Source organism: Panthera uncia, chromosome D4, assembly GCF_023721935.1.
Source record: "Panthera uncia isolate 11264 chromosome D4, Puncia_PCG_1.0, whole genome shotgun sequence".
In the NCBI taxonomy this organism is placed as follows: Eukaryota; Metazoa; Chordata; class Mammalia; order Carnivora; family Felidae; genus Panthera; species Panthera uncia.
Window position 1 is genome coordinate 40,652,871 of NC_064807.1, and position 12,255 is coordinate 40,665,125.

General features: G+C 38.3%; 1 protein-coding gene across 5 annotated transcripts in view; it reads right to left on the reverse strand.

The window, feature by feature from the left end:
- BNC2 (basonuclin 2) overlaps window positions 1-12,255 on the reverse strand; it is a 432,990-nt gene that overhangs the window by 245,675 nt on the left and 175,060 nt on the right. Inside the window, exon 3 of one of the 5 annotated variants that reach the window (XM_049618382.1) lies at window positions 5,725-5,808. The exons of 3 other annotated variants lie outside the window; for them this stretch is intronic. In XM_049618382.1, coding sequence (XP_049474339.1) covers window positions 5,725-5,808 — 84 coding nt within the window. Of the gene's footprint in view, window positions 1-5,724; window positions 5,826-12,255 lie in introns of those variants that run through there. One more of the 5 variants, XM_049618149.1, reaches the window with a different exon arrangement.

Consider the following 12,255-nt stretch of genomic DNA (forward strand, 5'->3'; position numbering starts at 1 on the left):
TGAGGAGTGTTGTTTAAACTTAACACCTTCATCGTGATCATCATCTTGTTTTTGAGAGAGAACATGTTGACAGTTTATCATTATCTGTATTTTCAATGATAATTTTCTTCTATCCTAATCCACACATACTTCTAGTTGAAACATATAACATATTGGCAACTTGTGGCAAGCAGTTTTACCCCTTTACCTTTTTTAAACTTTACAGAGAGGTATAATATAATGGATATACAAAAAGTTACACACATTTCATGTATATGTTTTTGATGAGTTTGGTTTACCTATCTGTCTTGGGCTTAGGATTTATTCATTTCAGGGGCTGTTGGCTTTTTGTTTTTCTTCTTGTTAAGTTTTGCTGTTTTGTTATTTTCTCAAAGAACATACTGAGAAACAGACTTCAGACTTTTCTTATTTTGATTCTAATAATGAGCAAAGCCATTTACTTCTTTTCTTAACAAAAACCAAAATTCTTGTTCAATACTGAAATTCAGAAACAATAATTATCTTATATTCATCATTTTAAGTTCACAAAAAAATATAAATTCACATAATCACAGGTAGGTAAGAGTAGCTAACAGGGTAGCAGAAACAGTAAACATACTAGCACTGATACAGTAAGAGTCCAATACTACAGCTCTAATTTGGAAAACATTTCCATCAACTAGAGAACATGTGGCAGACATTTTATGGATTATTTTTTAAATGTTAAAAAAAAAAACACAAAAAATCGCTGATCTTATTCAGGGAATAAGGGACCTTTTTCTTTGCCAAAAAGTGTAATAGGAAAACTGAAAGGCCACCTGTGTCAGCCCACCCTATAGTATGAACATAAGCTATAAGAGTATTTTGGAAAATATCTTTAAACTGAGATGAGAAAAAAAAAATCAATATCAATACAGATTCCAAGCAGATGCAAAAGGCTTCTGTGCATGTTAGTGATTATGTGTGTGGCCTGTACAGCCTAATTTCAGATGCCTCACAAACTCAGTGTACTTTCTCTTTTATAAACTCTTTGGGATTAAAACTAGGACCTCATCCATATCAACTTTGACAATAGACACAAATACAGCATAAGCTAATCAAGCCAAACAAGTTTAATTTCCCCCCTCATAGATGGCTCTTTTAATCTTAAATGCCTACTGAATTTTATAGACATGCTACACTTAATATTTTGACAGTTGTTTATTAAAATTACTTTCCTAGGAAGTTCTATGAAACCAACAGTGTAGTTTGTATCAGAACTGAGGCGATCAGAGAGAAGTCAAGATGATGGCATACTTGCAGCAAGCAGACAACAATAGGAAACTCTTAGCACTCCCAGAGTTGCATCAAATTTTCCATGGACCGAAACTAAAATGAAATAGTTCAATTACTAAGAGGTAGATAAGTAAAATAAACAACTAATTTCATACAGTGAAGTTGGAGAGAGTCATATGGACCTCATTCTGTTGTCTCCAAACACTGTATCAGAGAGGAAAAAGGAGCTGAATAAACTTTAAACTCTCATGTAGGGATGTATTGCTTGTGTGTCCCTGGCAGATGTGGAAAGGAGATGAAATGGGCAAGGGAGAATCAAATATCCCATCGCTGCAGGTTTGCTGAGGGAAAGAGCACTGCAAAGATCTCACATCTGGCAATCATTTGTCAATAGCTGGAAAGAGAACGGCAGGAAACTTTCTGGCTCTTGGAGAAGATGAAAAGACAAAAACCATGTGTCACACACACACACACACACACACACACACACACACACACACACATTCTGCAATGGTACAATGACTACTACACTTATTCTCCACCCCTCTTCTCCCCCCCCTAAATTTAATGATCTTCAGATATACTCTACTCCGTGGTCAAAAACATGCAGTCACTTGACTTGTTAAAGCTGCAGTGTATGTACATTTTTCAAATAAACCCCAGGGCTGATGTTAGAAAATCAAAATCAGTCAAGCATAGACCGCCTGGTACTTTGGGCAGGAATCCTTGTGGTTTAGTCAATAAACAGAATCTGAATGAAAGACACCACAGTAACTAGACAGTAACGTTTTGAACAGTTCTTAACCTGAAGGGGGGTTGGGAAAGGCGGGTGCACTAGTGACCATGGACATAAGGTCCACTTAGATGGCTCGCTCTACCTGCAACATGACTGTGTTTAGCACAAGGTCATCTGCTGTTTCTAACACACACACACACACACACACACACACACACACACAGAATGAACTTGTATTTGAGGAATGTTGTGAATGAATTTGCTTGTTGTTGTTTTTTAAATAATTATACCTGTTTAATAGGGTGGGAAGGGGAAACCTCAGATTCTGTGTAGTGCATGTTGGTCATAATAATATAGAAAATTTGCTGGCTTCATTATGAGTTCATAAAAATGACCAGTTTTGCCCTAGCAGGTTTATTATGCAATAAAAAGTTTTCAAGACAACCCACACAAAATTAATTAACTTCTCCAAAATCATAGGAATTTAAATCTGGTCATGGTGATCGATAGACTTCAATAAGCAGCTTTCAGTTCACCCTTACGCTGCATTTAACTAGCAGCAGCCAGCCGCCAGGCTCATCCCTGTGATTCCATAAGTGAATGCTGCAGGTTGTTTAATAACCTGGCAAATTCACAGTAGCTTGTCAAATTATTACAGGAACAGTGTCATCACTAAACAAGCCTGATCACGGTTAATTACAATGCAGACTAGAGAGCAGCCACAATTGTTCATTAATTACAGGAAGCACCTCATTTAAATTTTATGGAAATTTACACTTGCACCCCGGTATGTCTGGGAAAAAAAAAGTGATCCTTCACACATTCACAGAAGAAAGGAGTCTGTGGTTTATGAAACATCACAGTAAATTGTGTCTAATCTGGTACTGAAATATTGGTTCATTATTTACTCTAATTTTCTAAGCACTTTAGTGGTGAAAAATATCAAGTCAATCCCACATCTTGAATTCCCAACCAAGAAAGAAACTGTTGGGTTAGCTGTAACAACTTAATGCAGGATGAAGCACAGTTAGACTCAAAAAGTAACTTTTCTCTGATTGAAAATACAATATTTAATAGCAATTAAGGGAAGTCTAAACTAGAATAACCACTTCCTAGAAAACAACTACATCAGAGCACAATTTTTTGCTAATATCAGTTAACCTCCAAAGCTAAACAAAGTACACAGTTTCATACCCACTTCAAAAACCACTGAGGAAAATCAACAAAATTAGACAGTGAATCTAAGTCTTGATTTCCAGCTACTTTTCAAAGTTAAGCATATTAACACAAAAAGCCAGCAGATACCCTCGCAAAAGTCAAGTCAAACACAGACTTCCAGGATAAAAGTTACTCAAAACCAAAGATGCGTTCATGAAAGAGTGTCAGGGATCTTGGGATTATTAAGCAATAAAGTTGCTAAGCCATCTGAAATTTTAGGGATAGCAAAAAAGAGTGAAAAGGAAAAAGGTAAGAGCAGAAAGGAACTCCACCAGTCATGAGAAATTATGTCAGTTAAAATACAAAAGTAAATCAGATATGGGTGCACTGTATGTCTAAATGAAAATCCTTCATAGGAAAGGATATAAATAAACCATTGCTCCTAAATCGAGGTGTACAAGAGGCTGTTCTCAGAATCAAGAGGCCAAACAGCAAATCCTCTAGTGGATATAATGCCTGGCCCTGGGGGACAGCCTGAGATCCAAGTAGGAAAAATAGATGCCTCTGGCATGTATTATAGTGAGTTCCCTGGAGTGCAGAATTAGACGAAAAACTAAGAAATGGCTCGTTCCTGGGGCAGGGGGGAGGAAGACCAGAACACATGCCATGGCAAGAATGAAAGGACTCTAAGCGAAAAACTACTCCCAAAATTGTTAGTCGGTGAAGAACATTATTAAGTGTCAGTTTTTTTATGACTGACATAATATGGATATGTACCAGATATTATTAAAATGTATGGAAGCCATATTTAGAAAAGAAGAGGAAAAAAGAGAAGGAAATGGTTCAAATGGGTCCCAGTTAATCCACCAATTCACCGTACTTGACTATCTTTGAATAGAATCAACCTTTCCACTCAGTCTGCCAAAATAGTGTTGCAAAAGGAGGAGCCCAATAAAATGAGACTCATTTCTTTGCCCAGGGGCTTGGTCTTCTTTGCAAGGACCGTGCTGAATTGTCAACTCTACAAATGTTTAACTACCTACAACCAGGGTTTCACTTAAACCAGTAAATATACATTTTCTCTCTTGGTATGTTAAAATAATATGCTCCATTGGTCTCTTGCAGTTTTATTTGACGCAGTCACATCTGCAAAACCCATTGCTTTTTGCTCCATAACTCAAGGTTCACAAACAGATTATCCAACAACCACCCATGACAGACCATTCCAGGTGATGTGTTTGAAGAACATCACTCGTCCTACCCAAGGAGGTCAAGGATCAGACCACTCTCCATGAAAAGCCTTCCATCACTCTGCATTTGTGTGTCACACACAAGCTGTTAGCTTTCTAAAACTGGGAAATACATGATCATGTCTCATATGTGTCACACCTGCTTTTCTGTTGTACCATAGCCATACAACACCCGGGCAGTACCAGCTTGTGGCACAGCAGAGCTCAGGTGGTCTTCCCTAGGCCAAGAGCAGGTGTGCAGGAGATGGTATACTCTTCAGTACCATAAAAACTGAAACCTCCTCCTACCACCACTTCTACCTTCACTCCAACTGTGAAGAAGTCAATTTTTAAAACTATTCTCCTGTCTCATATGGGGTGTCTAAATAGTAAAAATGTTTTAAGACCAAGCTTACCATGCTCATCCCATCAGTCTGAAAATTTAGAAAGTGATGCCAAATGGAGTCCCTAAAAAAATATTATGTGTTTGCTCATGCTAGGGGATGCCATCCATGTTACAACTTCAGCCAGTATCTTTGCATTACTGGCACACACATCCCTTAAATCCTAATAGGCACATAAAAACAGAGCTAGGTCTTCGGCCACGATGTCATATTTACATTCTTAATCTGATATACACCAAACTACTTCTAATCTCCCAAGACCACATAACATGAACTGAATTCCAAGTAAATACTTTCACTGTATTAATAAACTTAATATTGTGTCACAGGACATATCTCCTAATACATGAAAAGGGAAGATACTTATCATTAAATCATATTTTTCTATACAGTGCCCAGCTGAATGGCTTCTATTCTCCTGACCTGAGGGATAATAATGCAGGAAGCATGACTTGCTCACCATGTGTCTCCAGTGCCAAGCACAGTGCTGAGCACATGATACTTTTAAAAGATAAAAGCTAATATTTACTGAGTGCCCATTATGTGCCAGGCCCTTTGCTAACTACCAGGTAGAAGTTAGAACACTTACTCCTTATAACCACTTTGGGTGGTGAATCTCCGTTTTATAGATGGGAAAACTAAAGCTTAGTTTGATAAAGTAACTTGACAAAGGCCTCACTGTAACTTTGTCAAGTGAGGCAGAAACCATGCTCTTATCCACTGCAGTATGTATCATTTCTTGAATGAGTAAATTAATTATCTCCAGTTACAGACAATTTATCCTGAAAAGGACCTCTCATTGCACACATGCTACCTTGGCTCCTCTTTTACACCTGTCTCAACAGTTGTCCAACTCCTGATGGCCCTGCTATACTTGTATGGCCTTCAGGGACCACTGTGTCTGTCACACCACCCCCACCTAATAAAGCAATAAGACTCCAACCTGGACTTCCAGCCTCTGGTCTGGCTCCTCCAGGTTTGGGCAAAAGTCTGCACCCAGCACTCTGCCAGCACATGCCACTGGAACCTGGGGGAACATGGCCAAGTTAGATGCTGGATGTGGAGGCTGCTGAGAACTGCACAGAAACACATTAGATCCAGAAAGAAGCAGGGACATCCCAACTGCAGGTATGAAACAGGCCAGCATGACTCCATTGGTTTTTGACACTCAGTATGTCAAGTATATTGTAAATACCATGTAATCAAGTTTATGAACTACCAGAAGGTAAATTCCAAGAATAAAAGATATACAAAATTTTTATTCCCCCTTGTATCCACAGCATGTAGCACAAAGTAGGCATTATATAAATATCTCTGGATGAAAGCAGAGAAGGTTAAAGTAAAGAGAGAAAGAAATGTAGAATCTCTTCTTGATACTGGTGACTCTTTTCCCCTCTGTCATTTAATTTGCTTAAGTGAGAGTGAAAAACATTGCATTCTATAATGAATAATATTCCTTTTCACCATTTACCTGGTCAAATTTATTTTTCCTATTCATGGAGTAGGTTAGCACAGACAGATTCTGTTTATCAATACTTGTTATTTATTTACTATCTCTAAATTTTATTGAAGAGGCTTATTTTATGTCTGTTTCCATAATAAAAATGATAACAACTATAATTTAGAACATTTCTCTATATCTAAAATTCTACACTGAAAGCCACTTAAGATTCCCTTTCAAAACTAAATTAGCTAATTAGTTGATCTCATCCCAAAATGTCACCTACTGTCACCTACTTACTTCATTTTAGATTTTTTCTGAGATAAAGACAAAAGGATTTAGATTCCACCTAAACCTGCTTTCTGCTTTTTAAAAAACTTCTCTGAATCACTACTCAGCATTTCCAAACATACACTATCTTTATGAATCATACAACTATGTAGTTCAGAATCTTGGTCCATCAATCAGCTTCACCCTGTCTTCTTTCCCCATCAGAGCCCACCTCTGCTGTTTTGTTCTGTGCTTTAACTCCACTTAGGATTATCTGTGCCAGTCAATTTTCTTTGCTCAGAGATAAGTTTTCAGCCAAGTATGCTGCCTTAGAAGGTATTTCCCTCTTCTTTTGACCCACAAATCAGTTCACTTCTCTAAATCTAAACAACTTTCAATAAAGTCCACTTTGCAAGTTCCTCACTGAATATTACTAATATTTAAAAAGAGCACTGAGCCGATTCTTCATTTGTAGGACCAACTCTCCAATTTCTTTCAAGTCCTGCATTCTCTCTTCTTGCCTATGTCCCTAAGGTGACATGGGCAGATTATCATCTTTCTTTGAAATTAACTGTTCTTTACCCACAAATTTCACACTGGAGCCCAAAAGGAGAAGGAAGAGAGTCACATTTACTGAGCACTTGTGGTCATGCTACCCTGTGGGCACCTTACATGCAGATTAACCTGTTTTTTTCTTTGCAACTTACAGGATATGAGCATCTCCATTTGACAATTCAAAACACAACACAACACAAAACAACACAACAAAACAAAACAAAACCAAGGCTTCAGTATAGGTAACTAGCTCGACAAAACTGAGAACAGGGGTGCCTGGGTGGATCAGTCGGTTGAGCACCCCACTCTAGATTTCAGCTCAGGTTATGATCCCATGGTTTATGGGTTCGAACTCCACACTGAGCTCTGCACTAAAAGTAGGATTCTCTCTCTCTTCCAGCCTCTCTCTCAAAATAAATAAATTGTTAAAAACTTTAAAAAAAAAGCATGAGGCCTCTTAAAAAATAAAAAGACAGAACATATTTCAAAGAAGTTAATGAAAAACATGCAATAGTTGCATTTAGTGGCTTACATTCTAGAGGCATTTGCTGGTGTTTCATATGAAAGAAATTACAAAAAAGACAAAGGAAGTGGAGAAGGTGTGTTATCAAGACCTACTACTTGCTTTGTGGTCTAGGACAACATAAGCAATGTGAAAGGAATTTAGCCTCTAACTTGAGGAATGAGAAAGAAATGGGGCATGGAGAAGAGCAGAGACACTGTGCATGTGTGTTGTGGCACATGCAGGCTGATGCTGATGCCACCCCTCAGCTGACATATGGAGGGGCACTAATGAGTTCTGCATAAGTAATTCTCCCTATGGGGCAATAGAGGAACTGGGGGAAAAATTCATCTTAGAATATTCCACAGGAAAAGAAAACCCAACACACAGCTTCCTATAAAACCTCAATATATATGATGACTTAACTGATTAAAGCAGATTCCATGAGCCAGAATATATATATTGCAAATTAAGTGTAAATAATACTTTATTTTATGTACACAAAACAAATTCCCACTTACCTTACTAGTATTTGACTGTATCACCAATACTAAGTTTCTAGTTCCTTTTTACCACCCTCTGCCCCACAGAATACATTTTATAAACACTCTTGAGAGGAAAGGAGAAAGTTAAACAACTACAATTACACTCAATTACAACGTCAGACACTTAGAAATACACAGTTTCTGAGAGAGAACAAAAAGGTCTGTGAATAAGTTAGAAGAAAACAGTGCCAGGCTACTAGAGTGTTTCAACAATCCAAATCACGAAAAGAACTACACTAGGGACGTGACTTAGCACTCAAAAACTTAGAATCCTAGAGTTTCTGAGCAGAAAAAAAAGCCATCAGGATCCATGAAAATGGACTCCCATATTTTAAAGATTAGGAAATTGAGATTTAAAACAAAGCTGCAGCTTTACTAATGGGTTCACCATTTAACAATACTCTCCCTCCCCCTTCATTACATTTAGTGGCATTATCAGGTAAAGAAAAAAATTTTAAGGGGAAAACAAGCTATATCTGTTTCTTAATTTATCAAAATATACCAAGGAAAAACCAAAAAATATAAAAGTTGGTAACCTAATTAGTTTTAACTCTGCACACCTAGACAATTAGGCCTTTTGATTTACAACCCTCAGTAGTGAGACAGCTAGCTATAAGCGATCAAAAACATGACTGACAGATACAGCAGACATAAATTGTCTGGCTCCTTATTATCACTCCAGTTTAAATTAAGATAATAAAATATGGTGTGTACCTAACCATGGTTTTCCTGGAATATAAAATTTAAATTGATTTGGAGAACTCCAAATCTGCTTTCTTTCATGCTGGTGTTCTCTATAAGGATTTTCACAAATGTTTCACAGTGATTTTTATCTCTGAAAAATGGTAAGACTAAGGGGACATCATATTTTTTTATGCTTTTTTGCATTTTAGTATCTTTTGCTATTAAATAAAAACATTTATGTTAAAAACAATAAAAAATATTAAACTCATCGGCTAATATTTCTGAACAGTATGCCACAGGTTTAATTATGAGAATGGTAATTGTCTGGTACTCATCTAAATTTCATTGTGCTAGAACTGTAACAGGAAGTAAGAGGCCTTGAAAGGGACCCTCTAAAATCCCCTGGGTAAGCTGAAGCTGAGTGCATATCTACTCTCCAGGACATACCTCAAAGGAATCATGGTGTGTGAGAGAGCTATTTACAACTTACTTTGTGTATAATCAGCAGAAACAAAAGATATGACAACAAGCATAAAGGCCTCCCTCTCTTTCCTCCTTTCTCCCCTCTCAGGGGAATTCAGCAAGGGAGGGCCAGTGGGCATTCACTTCAGTGTCAAAAGGGCTTCCAGAAAACACATTTTCTGTGGGGCAGGGAGGAAATATGGCAGGCTTCCTATACACACACACACACACACACACACACGCACGCGCGCGCGCACTCACTCTCTCTCTCTCTCTCTCTCTCTCTCTCTCTCTCTCACACACACACACACACACACACACACACACACACACTCTAGTTCTTTGTTTAGTGAGATCACACATAAAAATTGTTAGGGGCCAGACTTCTGAAAAGAAGACTGAAAAAGCCCCACAAGAGGAGTTACTACTCAAAACAACTGAAACTGAATGAGGCAGAAGGTGTGTGTACCGAATGGAAGAAACAAAGGGACACAGAAATGATAACTTGTGAAACGAAACATGTTACCAAGAAAAGGGATTACACAGTTTGGGATGCTTCTTGCAGAGTCAGAGCCCATTTGAAATTTAATTTCATTTTTAAACATGAAACATTCAGGTAGTCATTTGCCTGATAGGCACTATAAAAATCAGAGCCTAAATAAACAAACTAACTTCCATGTCAGCTCAAGACTCTTCAGTTAAGCTGGCCACAAGCCTGGATCAGTTCTGAAGTGTGTGTGTTTTGGTGACTTCAGTCTAGCAGTTGCAGGGATGAGGGAAACTATTTGAACCCATGAAAAACTTGGAAAAGAGTGGACAGACAAAATTTGTTTTAAAAAACACAGAGGAGAGAGAAAAACCAAAAAGAGTCCCATCAGAAGACTGAGGGACATGGCTGGGTACAAGCTCTGTCACATTCCAAGCCAGAGAGAAGCACGGATAGAATCAGCCTAATTTCAGTGGCTAGACAATGCCAAGCAGCAAGAGGAAAAATTACTCAGATAACACAAAGAATTCAGGAAGACCATTAAGGGAAACAGATTTGGCAATAAGCTAGTCAGGAGCTCTTGTGAGAAAGAGCAGAGAAAGAAATAAATTAATTACCCAACACTGTAAAAATAAAGATGTACACTAAACACTACATTTGCTACAAACAAATGAACACAAAAAATAAAAAAGAGGAAGATGCACTAAGTTGCTGGATGTACAGATAACTTACATTCTAATTTTTCAGGCTACCATTTAACTAAAGGACAACAATCTGGGCCTAACCTTTCTGAGCTGTGGAACCCCAGCCTAAGATTCAGAAGGGAGAGGTATACAAAACCTAAAGCTCAAGAACGAAAATACTGCTTAACAATCAGAAAGGAACTGGTGAGTCGAAACAGTATTGATCCAGTCTCCAATACAGAATGGCCAGAAATATGCTAGTTCTTACAGAGGCCTTAGATGAGGCAGGGTTGTATCAATAGGAACACGGTAAGAATGAGAGACATATTACAGAACTGAGCAGGACAGAGGACAGTCCCCTCTAGAGTCATCTCAGAATAATGAACTACAGGATCAAGCGGCAGAAAGCAGAGAAGGGTCAAGGAAGTGATTCTGCTACTCAACAGGTTGACAGACATAGATGATTACTGTGGGGGGGGGGGGCGGGGCGCACATCCTCTCAGGAGCAAGGTACCGTTTAACTGAGGTTCACTCTCCCTCTGCCTTGGGAGCTGGCCCTCTTGGGTGAGCCAGGGCCCTAGGCTCTGTGATAGGAGCACCTCTGCAGGCACAATTACAGGAGATTTTCACAGCCACAAACAATACCTTGGTTTTATACTGTAAATGTGGGATAGGATGTAAAAATCTTTCTTTGCTGGTGACACCCTGGAGAGCCTGATGGACCATGAATAATGTTGAAATTACATAGAATCTTTCTTCCAGAGCCCTCAAAGGGCTTTACACATAGTGTTTATTTATTCCCCTCTCAGACAAATAAGAGAGGCGAAAATTTCTATCATACTCTTTTTAAACAAGAAAACTGAGGTCCATCACTACAGTCCTCCCCCACATTTGACAAATTGAGTGAAACTGAAATTAAAACAAAGTTCTCTCAACTACCACGCTAGTATTTCACTAGAAAAGCCTCCTACCATATGAGAGTTGGCTTATTTATCCAATTCTTGATTTACAGGGGTTTTAGCACTGAAGAAGAAAATGTGAATGAAGTTATTTGTAAATGTGCCATGCGGGCTTTACACTTAAAGTACAGAATCAGATTATTTTTCAACTGGTTTACAATCACTCTTGTAAATTGAGTATTTTGGAAATTTAACACTTCAGACTATTGCTTATGGGCATATACACCACATTGCCAAGTCTGACAAGTGACATTAAGTGAAATTTCAAGTATGCTTATATATGCCCTGGTTAAGTTTCCTTCTGTACTCAGGGCTCATCTCCAACTATCCTAAAGGCAGGTAATATGAAAAGAACATTGGCTTGGGAGTTAGAATTCTGCTTTAACCTCAGAGGCAGTAATTGTAAAGCTGATCAGTAAAATACCAATCCAGAGCCTTGTTTCCTGCATCCGTAAAATGGGAATAATTGTTTTTACTGTGTAAGGTTGGCTAGGTTGAAGGAGATAACACAGATAAAGCATGCAGTAGGGACACAGTACTAGTAAATGATAAGGGCCCACACACCCACCCCAGCACACACTCTCATGAGAGCTGAGAAGTTTGAGACCAAGAGAGGGATTTGGGGGAGATGAAGTAAACCTCAAGTATCAAAGGAATAATATAAACAATTAGGGAAACTAAAAAATAATATCTATTCAATTAGTCTCAATTAAGGGCCAGGTCAATCAACTTTCAGAAGGCTTCCTAGAATGCTGTGTTGAGAAAGTCTATAAAGATCTGTCGAAACTGTAAGAGATTGGGCATTAAATTCTTCACTGGGGGAAGGAGCAAGAAGCCGCACATCTCACACTCCTGCCCCAACCAAGCCCTTCACAATGAAAACATA